Here is a 22415-nt window from a genome sequence, read left to right as displayed (position 1 = left end):
TTGGGGAAACTTCCATTCCTCACTACTATGAGCTGAATAAAGAGCATTAAATCCACTCTTGACTCCGAGTATTTTTCACTGGCGACAAAGGCGGGATCCCACTGAGCTGACCGCCACACACAGCAGCGCAGCAATGCCACCTGCTGCACCGCTGCCTTGCACCATGTATCCAGGCTTCAGTTCTGGGACCCAAGGAACTCAGAATGGCAACCGACAGGAGCTTCTCGCCATTCAACCCAGCACCAGGAGACTGGTAAGCATACGCCTCCCATTTTACCTTCCTCCTAGAAGCCAAAGGGGTCACCAACGACGCCAAGAAAAGGGCGATATTTTTCAGTGTCTGCGGAGAGGAGATGTTCGAAATTGCCTGGGCTCTCCTTGCACCTGAAGACGTCACTACTGTTCCTTACAAAACAATAATGGAACAACTGAAGGGCACTTTTTGCCGCAGCCCTCAGTGGTGGCTCGTCGAAATGCCTTCTACACAAAGCGGCAAGCCCCTGGGGAAACCATAACTGGGTTTGTGACCTCCCTCCACCAAGCCGCCCAGTTCTGCAACTTCTTAGAGTTGGAGAACATGCTTCGTGACCACCTCGTTGGTGGCCTGAAGTATGAGAAGCTGGAACGATGCCTCTACGCCAAGAAGGACCTAACGTTCCAGGTTGCTCTGGAGGAGGCCCTGACAACGGAAGCTGCTGAGAGGTTGACGCAAGAGGCACGGCCGAGCCTGCTGTCCCAACTGAGGATCCACCAGGAAGACCTCGTCGACGACTCAGGATCTGACAGGGAGAAGGTGCACCGAGTGCAGCGGCACACTCAAGCAGCACACAGACCACAGCTGCCTCAAAGAGAAGGAGGGAACTGCGCAAGCTGCAGGGAGAATCATGAGAGGAGGACCTGCTGTTTCCGCAACGCAGAGTGCAGGCAATGCAGAAAATCAGGACACATCGCCTGGGTATGTCAGGCTCAGCCCACACGACGCCAGGCATCAGATGACTGATCCATATCAGGAGGAATTTGCACTAAAAGGCTGATGCCTTTTCACCAGGATTTCTTTTTTAGAAAACACATTTCACAAATGATGTGCAAATGTGCAGAAAAGAATTTAAGATTGCAGAGAAGAGGAGCCAAAATGGACGGATTTGCCCATTCTTAGTCCAGAGACTATAAAGCTACCGAATTGCACCAATGTTGTGTGTGCAGCCTTCTGTGGCACGCCAAAAGACTCCATCCTGGCTGCCATACAGGGAGTTCAAGCTAACGCACTTCTCTCAGGGGAAATTCTATTGCAGGGCTGCTTGACCCTTTTCAACCCAAAGGCCACACTGAGTGCTGGCCAAGCCTCCAAGGGTCGCACTGACATGTATCATTTTGTGACACAGTAATTCAGCTTTGGGACGTGGGTGGCGCTGTGGGTTAAACCACAGAGCCTAGGACTTGCTGATCAGACGGTCGGCGGTTCGAATCCCCGCGACAGGGTGAGCTCCCATTGCTTGGTCCCTGCTCCTGCCAACCTAGCAGTTCGAAAGCATGTCAAAGTGCAAGTAGATCAATAGGTATTGCTCTGTCGGGAAGGTAAACGGCATTTCCATCCGCTGCTCTGGTTTGCCAGAAGTGGCTTAGTCATGCTGGCCACATGACCCGGAAGCTGTACGCCGGCTCCCTCGGCCAATAAAGCGAGATGAGCTCTGCAAACTCAGAGTCAGTCACTACTGGACCTAATGGTCAGGGGTTCCTTTACCTTTTTAATTCAGTTTTACTAGCAAACCAGAGGTGAAACTAATCCATTCCCAGCCTCAGGAAGAGTGCAGGGAACGTTCATGCAACACACCTACACACTGCAGCCAACACACTTAACGTGTTGTGACACACAGTTTGGAAAGCTCTGAGATAGATGGAGAGACTCAATCAACTTATGGGGAAAGGCGTTCAGAACATCTGCTTTGCCAGGTCCCAGGTTCAAACCTCGGTGTCTCCAGAAAGGACTGGGAAACACTCCTGCCTGAAACCCTGAAGAGCAGCTGCCAGTCAGTGTAGACAACACTGAGTGAGATGGACCAATGGTCTGGCTCGTTATAAGGCAGCTTCTTATGTTTCTAACTCCCAGCATCCCTCTGTCTTTTTTATGCAGAAACTGCACCCAAAATGTGCATGATTCAAATGCAGACTTTTCATGAACCCTACCAGTTAGTGTTCATGGTGCTGGGACCAGTGAGTGGGCTCAATATTGGGCAGTTTCCCATGTTCTCTCTTCCTTGCCAGCCTACAGCGTAGGTCAGTAGCTCAATGGCAGAACATCTGCTTTGAATGCAGAAGCTGCCAAGCTTAATCCCTGGCATCTCCAGGTGAGGCTGGGAGAGACGCCCAGTCAGGAACTCTGGAGAGCCATTGCCAGTTGGCATAGACCAACCTTTGCCAACTAGGTGCCCTCAAGATGTTGTAGGACTAAAGCTCCCACCAGCCCCAGCCAAACACACCAATATTGAAACAATACTATTCAAACTTAATTCTTTTCCAAAAGAACCTTGTAAAACAATTTAATTACCCTCCTAAAAGCAATCAGATCCCCTCAGACTAATACTGCCACTAATACAATTTCTATCCTGCCCTTCCTCTCAGAGAAATCCAGGACAACATACACCATAGCCAAAACTATTTTAAAATAGCAGAACATTTAAAAGCAATTAAGAACCCCCCCTTTAAAAAGCCACATACCTTCATAATTAATAATCCCAAGGTTGCCGGGGTGAGTAAGCAAGAGGGAGCAAGAAGGTTTTTATATTCCTCCTGAATGTTAATAGCGAGGGAGTCTGAGATGCTTCAGCAGGGACGGTGATCAATGGATGAGGAACTGCTCCAGCATAGAATAAAAATAAGACTTCACTGTGTGTTGCTTGTTGCTATTCCTTTGGTTCACCACAGAGGCAGGAACAAACCACTGCAATCTGACTGCATCACCTCCCACTTCCATGCCTTTTCTAGCCTCCTTGGCAGCCTGTCTCCTTAACATCTCCTTAGTTTCCTGTTACTACACTGCAACTCCTCTTCTCTTCTCTTCTCTTCTCTTCTCTTCTCTTCTCTTCTCTTCTCTTCTCTTCTCTTCTCTTCTCTTCTCACTTCCCTGTCTTTTCCCCACCTTCCTTGCACAACTCCAATGATCCTCCATCTGTTTTGCCCCAACCTCCCTCCCTCCATTTGCTTAGTCAGTCTCCGGCCAGCTCCTCTCAAGCCTTCTGCGATCTCTCCTTCACTGCTTTTGCATCTCTTATAAGGCACTGTCTCTCTGTCGGGTCTCATAACGTCCCTCCACCCGCAGTTCCAGCTTGCCAGGCTCCTCATTTGCATATTCATCCTACCAGGCAACACTCTGCACAAGTGGTGTTCATGCCCCTCCCTCACATAAGAGTTCAGATTTATTTTACAAAGTCTATACATGGTTTAATCCATAAATAAATCTGTAAGTGGTTTCCGTAAAATAGTCAATTTTTTCTTTTACGAAGATACCAATAAAACCAGACTTTGAAAACAAAGTTATCGCATTATAGATAACATCCACAAAGTTTAAGAACATCTATACAGTACATAATAAAACTGCATTGCCCAACAGAATATTTTTTAGCAGATAGGTCGCCCCAACATTTTCAGATGGATTCAGATTGGGGAAATTAAAAATGAATGAACAAATGAACAGATTGCAATGTTCTGGAAAAGCACAAACCTCTTGCCAATGCATAGCACCTCTTCTGGATTAGTCCTTCTCAAGTTTTTATTCCAGTTTATTTTACTTTACAAACATTTCCCTCTTTCTTTAGACAGTTTGATAAGATCCCTTATATTTTTTATGGAAAACAATTGGCTAACATATAAGGAAATATTAGAGGAAGAAAACCAACTTGAAACTTAAGAAATATGAAGAACTAAAAGAGACAGGTATAAGTTGGTTACAATATTATCATCTAAATGAAATCTTTAAAATAGACAAAAAAAATGGATTTGATAAAAAATATCAGATTTAGAGAAATAATAATTATTAAATAATAGAAAGATATAATTAAAAATATTGTGCATCATTTTAAAGCCAGTCTTGATACCTATTAAAAATTCTGCTTATATATCTGCTTCTCGGTTAATGTCTTCATCTTTAACCATTTGTTATGAGGGGTTTTTTGGGTGGGGGCAGGTAGGCTATATATCAATACCCTTCTAATTCCTGGATCCAACAAATGTTAAAATCTACAAGAAGCTTCCTGGTGAGGTAATAGGCCATTAAGGAAACAAAGGGAGTGGCTCTGAGACAGATGGAAAATGGGTGAGCCCCCCTCCCTCAGCTGGCTGGTAGATGGACAAAGGCCAGAGTGGAACGATGTAAGCTAGAAACTGAAAAGCTGAAGGCTGGGAAGCCAGACAGAGAGTGCCATGCTTCATTTCGGATTGAATCCGAGACTGTGGCTATGGGAGAAGCATAGCCAAGAACATAAGTCAGTGTTTTCCAGTGTGTATTAATCTAAAGTAGTGCCTGGACTAAGACTGGAAACGTTGCAAGGATCATAAACAATATGACATGTGAGCCAGTGTGGCGTAGTGGTTAAGAGCGGTGGACTTGTAATCTGGTGAACCGGGTTCGCATCTCCACTCCTCCACATGCAGCTGCTGGGTGACCTTGGGCTAGTCACACTTCTTGAAGTCTCTCAGCCCCACTCACCTCACAGAGTGTTTGTTGTGGGGGAGGAAGGGAAAGGAGAATGTTAGCCACTTTGAGACTCCGTCAGGTAGTGATAAAGCGGGATATCAAATCCAAACTCTTCTTCTTCATCATACTTACAGAAGAATATTCTTGCATTCAGCTCCTATTTTTCTTAGTGCATATTTTCTACCCACCAAATGCCCAGTTTTCATGATTAACCATTAAACAGAACAAACAAGGATTTTCCAAGGAAGGCAGAGAACTAAAATGTGATGCAATTTGTTTTTAGTCTTCTTGCATTTGCGCAAAGAGGCCATGAGGTAAGGGCAGAAGAAAATGCTTTGAGCCAGGGAAGGTGAATTTCTGTTCCTCTATGTTGTTGGACTAAAACTCCCACCATCCCTGACCATCGAGTCTTTTAGCAAATAGCAGACATTAATAAATGGCAGGATGTTGATTATTTGGAATATGAGGGGCAAATACACACTGCAGAGGAATTCCTGGCCTGGCCAATGCAAAATGAAGTGGCCAAGCTAGGGCCATTAAGAAGCAAAACAAGGTCATGGGGGGCCATTGGCAGGGCAAGAGAACTATCCTTTGTGCCTTCCCTGAGGTGTGAACAGAAACAGGCTGTTTTGAATGTTGTCAAGGTAATGGTGTGATGTCACAGGAAGAGTTTGGGCCCTTTTGCAGGAGGCTTGGGAAAGCTGAGAAAAGGCGAAAATAATCTTGGCTGGTTGGCTGAAGGCGGGCTGGGAGAGATGCCTTGGAGTCCAGTGGGGAGTCCAAGCCCCTTTGAGATGACCATGCTGTAAGATCTGTACTCCCTCTATATGTAGGTGTAAAGGTAAAGTTAAGGGACCCCTGACCATTAGGTCCAGTTGTGGCCGACTCTGGGGTTGTGGTGCTCATCTTGCTTTATTGGCCGAGGGAGCCGGCGTTTGTCTGCAGACAGCTTTCAGGTCATGTGGCCAGCATGACTAAGCCGCTTCTGGTGAACCAGAGCAGCACACAGAAACGCCGTTTACCTTCCCGCCGGAGCGGTACCTATTGATCTACTTGCACTTTGATGTGCTTTCAAACTGCTAGGTTGGCAGGAGCAGGGACCAAGCAACGGGAGCTCATCCCCTCATGGGGATTCGAACCGCCGACCTTCTGACTGGCAAGTCCTAAGCTCTGTGTTTTAACCCACAGCGCCATCCGCGTCCCTATATGTAGGTGTGGTTGAACCATATTTCTAAAGGAACGGCAGTCTCTGCCGTGTCTTGATACTCATAGGAATACAGACTCTGGGTGAGCTCCTGGAAAACCCTGGAATCTTGTCACAGCTTGGCAGAGTTTGGGGGGTGGCATCCAACATTTGTAACAATATGGTATTTCCCACCCACCTCCGAAACAGTTGCAAAATGTAGAATGCCATGTCCAATGAAACTTGTATGACATGCTTCTATACTTTAGGCTGTGTGTTTTCTCTGGCTTCATGAGGCCAGCAGAAACAAGGAAGGAAGCAACAAGATTTTGATGACTGGGAACCCAGACAAAGGCTTTTTTTCTTACCCTGCTCTTGAAGGTGTAATATTAGGCCTGACAAAAGTTTAGGCCACGGAATGTTCCTTTGGTGTTGATAATAGTTCTGACGGCCATTTGCTTCAGAAATCCAGTCTTAACCACTATGAAGGGCGAGCTGAAATGTCCCCTCCCATTTTGCCATATTGTTTGAGGTCTGTGGAATGGAAAAGGCCATCTGTTTCATGGATGGGGGAAAGCCATTAACATTTCCTTGCCTTAACATTTCTAAAAGCCCAGGAGGACTCCCCTGAGTGAGTGCCTGAGGGCCCTGCTCTTGCTACTCACCATTTGGCCTGGGGTGGGGCCTGAAGCCTCATAAGGACTGTGTGCTGCTTGCTGCCTGCTGCCCAGGAGGACTCCCCTGAGTGAGTGCCTGAGGGCCCTGCTCTTGCCACTTACCATCTGGCCTGGGGCGGGGCCTGAAGCCTCACAAGGACTGCTTGCTGCTTACTACCGCTGCCCAGGAGGACTCCCCTGAGTGAGTGCCTGAGGGCCCTGCTCTTGCCACTCACCATCTGGCCTGGGGCGGGGCCTGAAGCCTCAGAAAGACTGCTTGCTGCTTGCTGCCGCTGCCCAGGAGGACTCCCCTGAGTGAGTGCATGAGGGCCCTGCTCCTTCCTGCCACTTACCATCTGGCCTGGGGCGGGGCCTGAAGCCTCATAAGGACTGTGTGCTGCTTGCTGCCTGCTGCCCAGGAGGACTCCCCTGAGTGAGTGCTTGAGGGCCCTGCTCTTGCCACTTACCATCTGGCCTGGGGCGGGGCCTGAAGCCTCACAAGTGCTGCTTGCTGCCGCTGCCCAGGAGGACTCCCCTGAGTGATTCCCTGAGGGCCCTGCTCCTTCCTGCCACTTACCACCTGGCCCAGGGCGGGGCCTGACAGGCCTCACTAGGACAGTTGTTACTGCCGGAGGGGCACAGAGCGTTTTTAAAATGTTTTTAAAAATTTTCTTTTGGATTTTTTAATGTGGGGGGTGGGGGTGGGATGGTTGTTTGGTTGGGCTTGGGGAATTTTTTTATTTTATTTTGATGTTTTTGTAATTTTTACATTTTTTTGTTTGTATTGTTTTATTGGTTTTGTATGTTTGTTTAAGGTGTTATTTTGTTCTTAGGGGGAGGGGTCAGGGCTGCAGGGGAGTGGGCCCCAGCCCACAAAATGGCTGGGGCATGTTCCACAGTGGGGGATGCACTGGGACAACCGATCTCAGTGATAACGGGTAGGAGGAGGAGTTACGCTAAGACTAGACCATGTCATTACAGAGGGGGCAGGTTTAGTCGTTGTCTGAGGACTATTCCTGCCTCCGGGTCTTGTCCTGACTGGATGGATACTAAAATCGGCAAGGGATACCCACATGACCTGAAGGTGCTGCTGTGCAATGCCAGGTCAATGATTCATAAGACCACTGCCATCCATGACTTGATCATGGATGGAGGACTTGACCTGGCATGTGTAACAGAGACTTGGTTGGATGAAGCAGATGGGCCTGTCCTTGCCGCTGCTTGTTCACCAGGTTTCTCTTACGCACAGCAACCCAGGTCATGTGGGCGGGGAGGGGGGGTTGCAGTGATTTTTAGGAAGTCATTAGTTTGCACCAGGCGTCCTATTGGGAAGACCCAGTTTTCTGAGTGCATGTTCTGGAAGTTGGGCAATAGGGGCACTACAGGATTCCTTTTGGTGTACCGACCTCCCTGCTGCACCAAGGATTCCCTGCCCGAGCTGCTTCAGGTCGTGGCTGATGTTCTCCTGGAGACACCTAGCTTGGTCGTCCTAGGGGATTTTAACATCCATGCCGACACGACCTTACAAGGGGCCGCTCGGGACTTCGTGGAAAGCATGGCCTCCATGGGGCTGTCCCTGAATAAGTCTGGCCCAACCCATAGCTGCGGACATGCCTTGGACCTGGTGTTTACCTCTATGGATGTTGGTGATCTGACACTAGGTAAAACGAAACGAAAGAAGTGCCATGGTCAGATCACTTCCTGGTGCAACTGGATTTCTCTGCGATCCATCCCCTCTGCAGGGAGGTGGGACCAATTCGGATGGTCCGCCCCCGTCACTTAATGGATCCAAATGGTTTCCAGAGAGTGGTAGGGGATGCTTTATCCCATGCTGATGGTCTTTCAGCTGATTCCCTGGTGGCCCGCTGGAATGTGGAGTTAACCAGGGCTATTGACTGTTTGGCTCCAAAGCGCCTTCTCCGATTGCATGGAGCCCGGACAGCCCCGTGGTTTTCCACGGATCTGAGGGCAATGAAACAATCGTTGAGACGGCTAGAGCGCCGGTGGCGGATTACTCATTCCGAATCTGACCGGACACAGGTTAGAGCTCAACGTCGAGCCTACCAAGTGGCGATATCGACGGCAAAGAATTTCTTCACCGCCTCTATTGCATCTGCAGAAAACAGCAGCAGGAGACTTTTTCAGGTGGTTCACAATTTAGCGGAACCACCTGCAACATCGGGGCCCAGTACGGGCCACATGTTCTACTGCAATGATTTTGCAGATAAAATTGCTCAGATTCGGGAAGAAGTAGACTCCACTGTGGGAGCACGGCCGGGGTGGGAGAGTGCTAGAGTTCTGTCTAGTCAAGTTGAGTGGGATCAATTCCAATCTTTTACCTCCGAGGATGTGGACAGGCTGCTTGGACGAGTGAAACCAACCACCTGTCTCCTGGATCCTTGCCCATCCTGGCCTATAAAAGCTAGCCGGGAAGGACTGGGTGATGGGCTTCGTGGGGTGGTGAATGCTTCCCTCCGTGAGGGAACCTTCCCAGACCCGCTGAAAGAGGCGGTTATTAAACCGCTTCTTAAAAAACCATCTTTAGATGTGGCCACGATGGCCAACTATCGCCCAGTCTCAAATCTTCCATTCTTGGGCAAGGTGATTGAGTGAGCGGTTGCCGAACAACTCCAGGCACGCCTGGAAGAAGCAGACCATTTGGATCCCTTCCAGTTGGGATTCAGGCCTCATCATGGGACTGAAACTGCTTTGGTCGCACTGGTTGATGATCTCCGGCGGGCTAGGGACAAAGGTGAGAGCTGTTTCCTAGTTCTGCTGGATCTCTCAGCGGCATTTGATACCATCGACCATAACATCCTTCTGGACCATTTGGAGGGGCTGGGAGCTGGGGGCACTGTCATACAGTGGTTCCGCTCCTTCCTCCTGGGCCGTGTTCAGAAAGTGGTGGTGGGGGATGAGTGTTCAGACCACTGGGCTCTCACTTGTGGGGTGCCTCAGGGTTCTGTCCTCTCCCCCATGCTTTTCAAAATTTACATGCAGCCGCTGGGAGAGATCATCAGGAGGTTTGGGCTGGGTGTTCATCAGTATGCGGATGATACCCAGCTCTACCTCTCTTTTATATCAGAACCAGTGAGGGCGGTGAAGGTCCTGTGTGAGTGTCTGGAGGCGGTTGGAGGATGGATGGCGGCTAACAGATTGAGGTTGAATCCTGACAAGACAGAAGTACTGTTTTTGGGGGACAGGAGGCGGGCAGGTGTGGAGGATTCCCTGGTCCTGAATGGGGTAACTGTGCCCCTGAAGGACCAGGTGCACAGCTTGGGTGTCATTTTGGACTCACAGCTGTCTATGGAGGCACAGGTCAAATCTGTGTCCAGGGCAGCTGTTTACCAGCTCCATCTGGTACGTAGGCTGAGACCCTATCTGCCTGCGGACTGTCTCGCCAGAGTGGTGCATGCTCTGGTTATCTCCCGCTTGGACTACTGCAATGCACTCTACGTGGGGCTACCTTTGAAGGTGACTCGGAAACTACAACTAATCCAGAATGCAGCAGCTAGACTGGTGACTGGGGCAGGCCGCCGAGACCATATTGAAAGACCTACATTGGCTCCCCGTACGTTTCCGAGCACAATTCAAAGTGTTGGTGCTGACCTTTAAAGCCCTAAACGGCCTCGGTCCAGTATACCTGAAGGAACGTCTCCACCCCCATCATTCTGCCCGGACGCTGAGGTCCAGCGCCGAGGGCCTTCTGGCGGTTCCCTCATTGCGAGAAGCAAAGCTACAGGGAACCAGACAGAGGGCCTTCTCGGTAGTGGCGCCTGCCCTGTGGAACGCCCTTCCAGCAGATGTCAAAGCGATAAACAACTACCTGACATTCAGAAGACATCTTAAGGCAGCCCTGTTCAGGGAAGTTTTTAACGTGTGATATTTTACTGTATTTTTGGTTTCTATGGAAGCCGCCCAGAGTGGCTGGGGAGGCCCAGCCAGATGGGCAGGGTATAAATAATAAATGATGATGATGATGATGATGATGATTAAAAGTGGTTTTCTATAAAGAAGACATCACCATTATCTCCACCCCAAGCATTTGCTGGAGTTACACATTGTCTGCCCTATCAATTTGCTGCTGTTTAGGGAGACAGCTGTTTAAAAGATGAAGGCAACGGAGGCAGGCAAATCATTCTTCCTGTCCCCAGTTGAAGAAATTCCCAAGCGCCGAAATGTTTCAGGCTCCTGTTTCAGCAAAAAAAATAACCTTGATTCTGGCTGAATCATTTCAAACAGATCCATTGGGCTTACTCCTTTTTTTCTCTTGCTCCCCCAACCCAACATTCTGCATCCAGGGTTGGCTACAATTGCATCCATTATGCAGAGCATGTTAGCTGCCTCTATTGGTCGATACTTGATTGGCATTGGTTATGGCAGCCTCGCCAGCTACTCTCCTTCAACCCATTCTCTGGTGTTTCCCATCTGGTGGAAGACAGAGCTGTGTTTACCACATGACCTGGCTTTCACCCGCCCAAACTAGCCTGCAGCCCTGAGGCGTGATGGTGGGTGCCAGTTTTGAAGGAAGATTCAAAGTGTCAGACTTTTGTTTCTAAAAGGATAACTGGTGTCATCTTGCTCCTTGCAACTGGCAGCAAAATATATTCAGCAGGCCCGGATTGATTCCCTTGTTACTTGATCCCACAGAAATTATAGGGACCTTGAGAGTGATGCCTGGTTCTGTGGAGCTTTTATTTTTTTAGAAGCAGGCATTGTTACAGGATTCAGCATTAACCACTGAAACAGAGATCTCTTTCCATAGCCAGAAACATGCTGCAGCCAACAAATGGTGTAAGAAATATAGTCTACAAGATTACAATATTTTCAAATCATTTTATTCCAGCAGTGATTTGTGCTCATTGCCTTATTTAATTTCAAAGCAAATTGGATAACACTACTGGGGTTAGGCTATTACAAAGTGAGGAAATCCATGTTTTAAAGTTCAGGGGAAATTGCAATGGGAAATTTCAATCTGATCACAAACTCATTTTTCAGTTGGGTTCACAATTTTCCCTAAGAAGAGGGCACTGTGTGTTTTCTCTTCCATAATCAGAAAGAGGTAGGGTCTGTTGATCTTAAAGATAGGATTAGGACCAATTCTTTCAAACTGTGGTGAAAACTCTATAACTGTGACTCCGGCGGCTTCAGTGCCACCCTCATGAATGTCCACGACAGCTTTGTGAATGGCCTGGAGGGAAATAGTGACATATTACTTGTCTTCATATGTGATGGAGGAAAGCCTACCATACCATGTGTGCTGGATGGGTAACTACCTCTGGCTTCCATGTAAATATCCAAATATCCGTGACTCTGGGTTCTAGTATTATGAATGGTAAGATCTTCCCTCTTTCCCCCTTCTCCACCTCTATCATGCTCCTTATTTACCTCCATTCTCCCTGCCCCTGCAAAGAAACAGAGAGTTCCTCTACCCCCACAATCCTTTTAGATGCCCTTTTCTGAACTACCATGTCACCTCTCATTTATTTACTTTCATTGTCCCTACTTCTACATTGTAAGCTCTCCTATGGCTCAGCTGGTTAGAGCCTGGTGCTGATAATGCCAAGCTTGCAGGTTCGATCCCCACATGCGACAGCTGCATTGCAGTTGGTTGGACTAGATGATCCTGATGGTCCCTTCCAACTCTACAGTTCTACAATTCTATAGGCTGTTGCTTTACCCTCTAATTGTTTCAGATGGCCTTTTCCGAACTATTTCCTAGTCTACAGCGTTCTGTTTAAGGTGTGATGATTTGAATTGTACGCAGTATTCCAAATGTCTTGGCAACATAGATTAAGAAAAATGCATTGCCATCACACCCACAAGATGACTCAGGACACAAACGTATGGAAGTAAGGGTATATTTATTTTTAAAAATATAATGATTCTGAAGACCTGCAGAATAAGGAATCCACATTAACCAAAACAAAATATAGACTGGGCATGGAAGCTACCTAATGCAGGAGGGATGAAAGCTCTCCTTATTCCTGGGCATGTTTACATTCATTGCCAGAAGCGGTGGAGACAGAGATTGGAAACAATCCTCCCCCTTTGCTCCGAACACTTGGGTATATGAATTTGACAAGTGACCTCCACCTTGGAGTCCATCCTAATGCACATGCCAAGTGAAAGGGCACAAATAATACTAGTAGCAATAATAATGCCCACAACCAGATCCTCTCTCATGAAATGCTTTTCTAAAGACCCCCTCACATACTTACTTTGGAAACTTTCAGATTGGGTTCCCCGGTAATTCCAGACAGGTCAGCATTCTTATCGCTAAAGACATCAGTCACACCCATTCTCTGTAATGTATTTTTGACATCATAGGATCCCGAAATGGAAATTTTTGGAAGGTACAGGTGCATTTCTCTGATTAACACATGGACAGCAAAATCCAAACATTAAATTATGAGCGCAAATAATTTTGTTTAGATTACCTCCAGAAGTGCACATAACATTGGTATGTACAATTAAACAGGGACAAATACAGTAGTGGATTTGTATGCTGGTGTATCAATAGCAGGGTGGTTTCTTTGTTCACCTTCTGCTTCTGTTATTTGTCTTCTATAGGAGTCTTTCCTAACCTAGTGCCATCCAGATGTTTGAGACTGAAATTGCCATCAACTTTAGTTAGCTCATGATGGGCAGTCCAATCTGGAAGGCAGCAGGTTGGGGGAGGCTGCACTTTAGCATCAAGGAGGACCATAACTGGAGGAGAAATGGTGGTTATGAAAAACTGACCTCCATAAAATGGATTTTTACTTGGAGCCTGCTGACTCAGGAATGTCAAATTTCTATAGCTGAAGAGCCAGATTCTTCATGTAATGGATCTCTGGGAGCCACACCCCTAATATTTCACCCAAAAGCACACTTCAAACTTAATTTGTTCCAAAACAAGACATTTATATTAAAATTTAAAATATAAGCAAATTGGTTGTGTGTGTATGTTTACTGTATATATTGGTGGCTTATTGCAACTTCAGGAGAAGATGATCAAGAGGGTTGAGGCCAAACAACTGCAGACATTTGTAGATGGGACTCTACAATCCCTGCATCTCTCTCCTTTAATTCCTATAGTTCCAGAGGTGTCTTTTATATCACGTGAAAGCTCACGTATAATGAGGAATTTAGTGATTAAGAGAATATTTTGAAAATGGAATAAGCTGTCATGTGAATGCTGCCTAAGATTATGCTTACTAGATGGATCAATGGTCTGACTTGGGATAAGCAGCTTCCTATGTATCCAAGATAGGTTTCAAAACTGATTACTCTTGTCCTGTACTATAAAGGCAGTGACGCGGGTGGCGCTGTGGGTCAAACCACAGAGCCTAGGACTTGCTGATCAGAAGGTCGGCGTTTCAAATCTCCGCGACGGGGTGAGCTCCTGTTGCTCGGTCTCAGCTCCTGCCAACCTAGCAGTTCAAAAGCACGCCAGTGCAAGTAGATGAATAGATACCGCTCTTTTTTGGGGGTGGTGGTGGTAGTTTTGTTTTGCCCTCTCCCCCAAAAATGGCCAAAGGAGAAATGCCATGGAATATCAGCTCAACAGCAGCAACATTTTAATAACAGCACATAGAAGACTTACTCATATATGAAGGATCTTTTACATCTATCCAGAAATTCCATGCTCAAGCCATCCTCCACCTGCTTCATTTTCCCTTCATCTGGCAGAATGAACCATGCGCTGGCATCTCCTTTGTATGGAATTTCCACCACTGAGCAAGACAGCTCTTCATCATGGAGGAAGTTGTAATAGCCATTTCGATACATTAGGTTGGCTTTCACAGTTGTGTTTGCATCTACAAAAAAATCTTCTTCCTTTGTAAAGTGAGTGTCGAAAGGATATTTCCAATGGGCTTTGAAGGGAGAAAAGAAAACAAAAGTTCCAAGAACCGAGTAAATGGATCGTGAAATTCACCTGGGCAATGGAGGACCATCTTTTTAACCCTAAGGGCTTCATTTTCTCCTGGGAAATCTTCCAGGGGAAACATGCCAATGGTGAGTTGGGGCCAGAGGTATAAATGCTCAGAGAAAGACTTCTCCACCGATCTCTCTATCCAGGGAATCAGGAGGTATTGCCACACCTCAAGGACACATTCCTGCCATGCAAATGCATAGAGGATGTGGAACAGGAAGGCTGGGGGATACAATTCTCTGTGTTGAAGAAAATACAAAGCAGGGCCAGTGGGAGACACGATCCTGAGGAAGGGATTATTAATTTGCATCTACGAAACCTTTTTTATTCTGAGGATGCCTGAAGATGATTTTTTCTTTTTTCTTTTATTCCAGTATTGCAATTACAAAAGCCAGTGGCAGAGCAAAGCAGATTAGAAGATGCCTGGAGATATTTTTTTTTACAAACTCACAATTTATTTATCTTTCTTTCAACTTACCTTTGAAGAAGATGTAGTTCAGTAAAACCATCACAGTGCATGGATCAAGGTCATCAACCGCATGGGGTATTTTCCCATGAGTTTTCGCCTGCACATAATCATTTATTTGGGTTTTAGCTGCCGATGAATTCTGGAAGTTGGATGAAAAGGCTTCAGCTCCATACAAGGTTTTGACATCTTCCAGGAATTTCAGAAGTATTTTCAGTGGCTCATCTATGAATAAGGCATTCCCTGTGTTAATCAGGGCCTTGTTGTTTGGATCATTCAGGGTACTGATGAGCTGATGGAATCCTTTGTGTATTTTGTGCTCTTCAGTCTCCGAAAGGTTAAAAGCAAGTCCTTTGTAAATTTGGCTTTGTGTTTCAGATTTGGCACCCAGCGTCAGTGCTGCAAAAGTGCTGGAGATGCTGACTGGCGAGAAGAAAATATTTTTGGCAGCTTCACCTAAAGCTATTTGTTTGTGGAATCTAAATGCAAAGTTGGTATTACTGGGAGCAATCTCATGAGCGTACATCAAGTTCTGACCCTGTTCTTCTTCCACAGAAGGATGTGGGGGTTCAAATATCATTTTATCTCCATGACCCTCAGAGTTCTTAGGCTGTCCTGGGACGTGGTGACAGTGAACTTGGAGAACACTCAGTAGTAAGGAGAGGGAGATTAAGGCCTTCATTCGGATTGGTAAGTATTCTTCGACAATGAAATATCCTACAAACAGTAAAAGAGCCATTTTTAATCAAATTATTCTGTTCAACTCTGTTTAAAGGACAGGGTTTTGTTCAAGAATTCAACCCACTGGACATGAAATAGTGGGTTGTGCTAGTAATTCACACAACCTATTTCATCCATGGAGCATGTGAATAGAATAAGACATTTCAAAAGTTTGATATGTTGTTTTGGTAGGACAATGACATTTTAATAAAATATTATTCCCATTTTTTCAAAGAAAAATGGAAATAACATTTTATTAAAATGTCATTGTCCTACCAAAACAACATATCTAACTTTTGAAATGTCTTTTTCATATAAAACATCTTTATGTTTCTGTTTCCTAACATACATTCTAGAATGATCATAATACATTTAATACAAAAAAATTCCTTCCAGTAGCACCTTAAAGACCAACTAAGTTAGTTCTTGGTGTGAGCTTTCGTGTGCATGCACACTTCTTCAGATACACAGTGTGCATGCGCACGAAAGCTCATACCAAGAACTAACTTAGTTGGTCTTTAAGGTGCTACTGGAAGGAATTTTTTTGTTTTGACTATGGCAGACCAACACGGCTACCTATCTGTAACTAATACATTTAATGTTTTCATTTAAAATATATGTTTGCATCATTATCAAATCATCATCCTCAAAGAAAAAACCATTTGATTTTCTTTTGGAGACTTGTGCGAAGGGGCTGACTTTTCTTTTTCATGGAAGGTGGGGGAAGAGAGAAAATGGATGAAGACTCTTGTACTGTCCTGTTCCCATGCATAGAATTCAATAAAAGATAAACAGAAAAAGAAAAATGCATATCATACTTACAGAATTCTCCAAACGACACTATATTGGTCTATGTGACTCCTTTGTTAGTTACGCACCAGACTTATAGAATACTTAGTCTTCAGCATTAACCATTAAGCAGAACAAACATGGATTATCAAAGGGTACATAGAGCACAATGTGAAGCAATGGATTTTCAAGTGGTCTCTAGACTTTGCACAATGGTATCAGCAGCCAAGATAAGGGGTCCTTTGAATGGCCTACAAACCTGATGGCACCAAGCCATCTTGCGGCCCTGAGTCTCCACTCATACTCTCTCAAGTTTTCACAGATGGAAATAGCTACATTTCCTCAACTCTTTCGGTTTCAGGTCAGGGTGTGGGGATCCTCAGGCCTCTCTGTCTGGGCCCCCAAACTCTCTCTAGCTGCTCTCAATACTTCTCTCCCCACAGGCTGTATTCTTCTCTCTCACCGCCTGTTTTCTTGAGTGTTTTTGCTTGGCTAGAATGTGTCCATGAACTCTGATAATGCATCCTGTTTATCTAAGTGGAGGTCAGAGCAGGATGTAGAAACTAGCCTACTGTACAAAGGTAAAATTTACATTTGTCTGTCTATTCTCTTTTCCTCGGTGCTTTTTTTTTTATAGAAAAAAGGTGTTGGTACTTACCATAAAGTTTTTATAGTAGGTGCCACACTTTTAACATTTGACAAAAATTGTGCCAGTGCTGCGTGCCCTTGAGTAGCCCCCCCAAAAAGCACTGCTTCTGCCCGTGCTCTTTCCCATTACTGGAAGGTGGCCCTCAGAAGCTTGCATAGCAGCCAATGTCACCCTCTGGTTGACCAAGGTTCCCATACCCTGTTTTAGAAAGTTACCTCTTTTTAGATAATTTTTCAAAAACGTAAGAACATGAGAATGCCCTCCCTTCAGATGTCAAGGAGATTAAGGACTACATAACTTTTAGAAGACATCTGAAGGCAGCCCTGTATTTTAATGTTTGATGCTTTATTATGTTTTATATATTCTGTAAGCCACCCAGAGTGGCTGAGGAAACCCAGCCAGGTGGGTGGGGTATTATTATTATTATTATTATTATTATTATTATTATTATTATTATTATTATTATCATTAAGCCTGCTGGATCAGTTCAATGGCTCAATGACTCACAGTGGCCAACCAGATACTTATAGGAAGCCCACAAGCTGTCCCAGTGTGCAGAGGTAACAAGATGTCCTGAGAGGTATGCTTTCTTCCAGATGCAAAGATGTGGCAGAGTTGAACAGGATAATTTGATTAAAAATAATTGCCTTACTTTCTGCAGGCTATTTTCTTTTTGGAAAAATAGTTACTGATCCCATTGAAGGCCTTAATCTACCTCTCCTTACTACCGAGTGTTCTCCAAGTTCACTGTCACCACGTCCCAGGACATCATAAGGACTCTGAGGGTCATGGAGATATGCTATTGCAATAACTTGTGAAATAGCTCTCTCCCTAAACAACAGGAAAATGATAGGGCAGACAATGCGTAACTCCAGCAAATCATTGGGGTGGAAATAATGGTGGCTTTATGAAACATTAAGGCACCAATGAAGCTTCCCTCCATCCATAAAACAGATTATTTCCTTTCCAAAGGGCACAGACCAGAAATAGTATGTCAAAATTGGAGGGGGCATTTCAGCTAGCCCTTCATGGTAGAAGACTGGATTTCTGAAGCAAATGACTGTCATAACTCATATAATTGAAATTGAAATACTTTATTGTCACTTGTACAACTTGTTGTTGTTGTTTAGTCATTTAGTCGTGTCCAGCTCTTCGTGACCCCATGGACCAGAGCACGCCTATCTTCTACTGCCTCCTGCAGTTTAGTCAAACTCATGCTGGTAGCTTCGAGAACACTGTCCAACCATCTCGTCCTCTGTCGTCCCCTTCTCCTTGTGCCCTCCATCTTTCCCAACATCAGGGTCTTTTCCAGGGAGTCTTCTCTTCTCATGAGGTGGCCAAAGTATTGGAATCTCAGCTTCAGGATCTGTCCTTCCAGTGAGCACTCAGGGCTGATTTCCTCAAGAATGGAGAGGTTTGATATTCTTGCAGTCCATGGGACTCTCAAGAGTCTCCTCCAACACCATAATTCAAAAGCATCAATTCTTTGGCGATCAGCCTTCTTTATGGTCCAGCTCTCACTTCCGTACATCACTACTGGGAAAACCATAGCTTTAACTATACAGGCCTTTGTTGGCAAGGTGATGTACACGAGCACCCCCCACTCTGCTCTCTTAGTCTTAGTTCCCCTTGTTTACTGATGCATACCCACCAAACCCAAAAGTCAGTTGCCCTGTTGTTATTGTTTCATTCAGCAGCATAACAACCCACGATAGAAGCTGTTCTTTACACTGCTGGTGTGACTAATCATGCTTCTGTATCTTCTGCCTGAGGGCAGGAGATCAAGAAAGTGCCGGCCAGGGTGTGAATCATCCCTGAGAATTTTCCTCACTCTCCTGATGCAACGTTCTTCCGCTATTTCATCCAGCGGATTCACGGGACAGCCCATAATATCTTGTGCTGTATTCACCACCCTCTGTAGGCACTTCCTATCAGATTATGTCAAACCAGTGTACCACACCAAAGCAATATTTTGTGGCCTAAACTTTCATCCGTATTAATATTACGACTTAAGAGTATGGTAAGCTAAAAGTCCCCAGGTGCTGCAGTTGCCCACTAGGGAATCTCACTTGGTGAGGTTGATGTTGCCAGACTTCATGTCACATTTGCCTAAGATATCAGTATGGGGAAACCTTCCTGATGCTATTGGATCCCAGCATCCCTCAGCTCCAGACATCAGTTTCTTTATGCGATAACAGCAGCCAGGGTCTTGGAAAGCAGCAAAATATTGGAAAAACTAGTCAACATCAACAAAAGACAAATGGCAGTTAAAGTTGTGCGAGTACTTGGAACTCTCCAAAATATAAAATAAAATAAAATAAAATAAAATAATAAAATAAGAGTTAATATGAAACAACTCAGGACAAGACAAATGGCAGTTAAAGTTGTGCGAGTACTTGGAACTCTCCAAAATATAAAATAAAATAAAATAAAATAATAAAATAAGAGTTAATATGAAACAACTCAGGAGAAAAGGTTAAAAAATAATGGGATTGCTTTAAAAATTACCTAATAAAATATGGTTCCAATAACAACACTTGGCTGTGTTTAGATTAATTTCACAGAAAATGTTTTTTTTTCATAGTGTCCGGACAAACAATTAAATACAGATAATTTAAATGCAATAGTTGAGTTGAAACTGCAAAGAGATAGAGGGAAGTCAACAAATTTATAAGGGACTCATAAGGTAATTTCTTTTTAGAATTTTGTGTATAGAATATTTAAGTTATGGTTTGTACTCCTTAAATAATGTTGTTTTTGATAAATAATTTTCTGTCTAGTTTTGATTTTGTTTTGTTGAGTTTGTATTTTTTATTATTTTTGGTGCTATCTTCTTTTTCATTGTATTTTGTACTATTTTTTTCTTATCTCAGAATATTTAATTTAGGATCAATTTATTCTTTTTATTTTTCTTTGTAAATTTTGAAAATGTAATAAAAGTTTTTTTAAAAAAGATATCTTATATTTTAATTTAACTCTGCCACCAGCCATTTGTTTAAACAGATTTTTCAAATTCAGCTTTCTCTCAATTTAAGTTACATTTCTGTCTCTGTTGATTGATCACAAAGGTTTTAGATCTGTAAAAACTGGATGGGGTGGGGAAGAGGCTTTACTTACATACATCTTTCACCTGTTCATATGTCACTTGTGCATCATTTTAAAGCCAGTCGTGATGCCTATTAAAAATTCTGCTTATATATCTCCTTCTTGGTTAAAGTCTTCATCCTTAACCATTTGTTATGAGGGTTTTTTTTGGGGGGGGGCAGGTAGGCTATATATCAATACCCTTCTAATTCCTGGATCCAACAAATGTTAAAATCTACAAGAAGCTTCCTGGTGAGGTAATGGGCCATTAAGGAAACAAAGGGAGTGGCTCTGAGACAGATGGAAAATGGGTGAGCCCCCCTCCCTCAGCTGGCTGGTAGATGGACAAAGGCCAGAGTGGAACGATGTAAGCTAGAAACTGAAAAGCTGAAGGCTGGGAAGCCAGACAGAGAGTGCCATGCTTCATTTCGGATTGAATCCGAGACTGTGGCTATGGGAGAAGCATAGCCAAGAACATAAGTCAGTGTTTTCCAGTGTGTATTAATCTAAAGTAGTGCCTGGACTAAGACTGGAAACGTTGCAAGGAGCATAAACAATATGACATGTGAGCCAGTGTGACGTAGTGGTTAAGAGCGGTGGACTTGTAATCTGGTGAACCGGGTTCGCATCTCCACTCCTCCACATGCAGCTGCTGGGTGACCTTGGGCTAGTCACACTTCTTGAAGTCTCTCAGCCCCACTCACCTCACAGAGTGTTTGTTGTGGGGGAGGAAGGGAAAGGAGAATGTTAGCCACTTTGAGACTCCGTCAGGTAGTGATAAAGCGGGATATCAAATCCAAACTCTTCTTCTTCATCATACTTACAGAAGAATATTCTTGCATTCAGCTCCTATTTTTCTTAGTGCATATTTTCTATCCACCAAATCCCCAGTTTTCATGATTAACCATTAAACAGAACAAACAAGGATTTTCCAAGGAAGGCAGAGAACTAAAATGTGATGCAATTTGTTTTTAGTCTTCTTGCATTTGCGCAAAGAGGCCATGAGGTAAGGGCAGAAGAAAAAGCTTTGAGCCAGGGAAGGTGAATCTGTGTTGGAAGGTGAATAGCAGACATTAATAAATGGCAGGATGTTGATTATTTGGGATATGAAGGGCAAATACACAGTGCAGAGGAATTCCTGGCCTGGCCAATGCAAAATGAAGTGGCCAAGCTAAGGCCATTAAGAAGCAATACAAGGTCATGGAGGGCCATTGGCAGGGCAAGAGAACTATCCTTTGCGCCTTCCCTGAGGTGTGAACAGAAACAGGCTGTTTCGAATGTTGTCAAGGTAATGGTGTGATGTCACAGGAAGAGTTTGGGCCCTTTGGCAGGAGGCTTGGGGAAGCTGAGAAAAGGCGAAAATGACGTTGGCTGGTTGGCTAAAGGCCGGCTGGGAGAGATGTCTTGTACTCCAGTGCTGCACTACTGTGGGGAATAAGCCCCTCTTGAGATGACCATGCTGTAAGATCTGTACTCCCTCTATATGTAGGTGTAAAGGTAAAGGTAAAGGGACCCCTGACCATTAGGTCCCGTGGTGACCGACTCTGAGGTTGCGGCGCTCATCTCTCTTTATTGGCCGATGGAGCCGGGCGTATAGCTTCCGGGTCATGTGGCCAGCATGACTAAGCCGCTTCTGGCGAACCAGTGAGGCATCTAATCATAAGCCTGCATTTTTTATCAGAGCTTCTATATTTTATCAAGGCTTGTATTTAAAAATGAGCTTAAAAAAAGGATTTTCAAATGTTTCATGCCAGGCAGAAAGAACCTTGGCAAGAGGTTTTTCTCCTAAGACAAGGGGGCCCCATTGATTTATAGTAGAAAAACAATTCTCAAAGTCATAAAAAAGGGAGAATTACATATGCTGCCCCAAGGCTGAGAAAACACAATTAAAGGCAAGGGTAAATAGTAAAATAATACCAATGTGCCTCTCAGTAAAATGAGCCAGATCTTCTTTCCAAGGTTAAAAAGGCCAAGAGCAATGGAGAGGCATCTAGCTGGCAGAAAAAGAGAGCATTTTAAAGAAATCTTTAAAAGCTGTTTCTTTTTCTTAAACTGAGAGAGTTAAAAAGGTTAAATGTTGGGAAAGGCAACTGGCTTGGCTGGAGAAGAAGCATCTAGCTGGCTGGGAAAGGAGGGGGAAAGGGGGGAGGTGTAAACTGAAGAGGCTTCTTTTTAAAAGCTGTTTTTTACTGAGTTCCTTTTTACTTTACAAAGGCTTTATTCTTTTAAAAGGCTACCTATGATAAGTGAATGAAATATA

The 22415-nt window shown here is 44.7% G+C and overlaps 1 protein-coding gene across 1 annotated transcript; it reads right to left on the bottom strand.

The window, feature by feature from the left end:
• Positions 1 to 11350: 11350 nt before the first annotated feature.
• Positions 11351 to 15642, bottom strand: LOC310843301 (alpha-1-antitrypsin-like). Its single transcript, XM_083736406.1, has 4 exons — positions 14926 to 15642; positions 14118 to 14388; positions 12751 to 12901; positions 11351 to 11720 (listed from the first exon to the last, which is right to left on the bottom strand). Exons 1-4 carry the CDS (start codon positions 15593 to 15595, stop codon positions 11517 to 11519), a joined length of 1296 nt encoding a protein of 431 aa, XP_083592532.1. The 5' UTR covers positions 15596 to 15642; the 3' UTR covers positions 11351 to 11516.
• Positions 15643 to 22415: the final 6773 nt, after the last annotated feature.

This window comes from Podarcis gaigeae, assembly GCF_964106915.1.
Source record: "Podarcis gaigeae genome assembly, chromosome: 1".
Classification (NCBI taxonomy): Eukaryota; Metazoa; Chordata; class Lepidosauria; order Squamata; family Lacertidae; genus Podarcis; species Podarcis gaigeae.
This window is presented reverse-complemented; position numbering and strand designations above follow the sequence as displayed.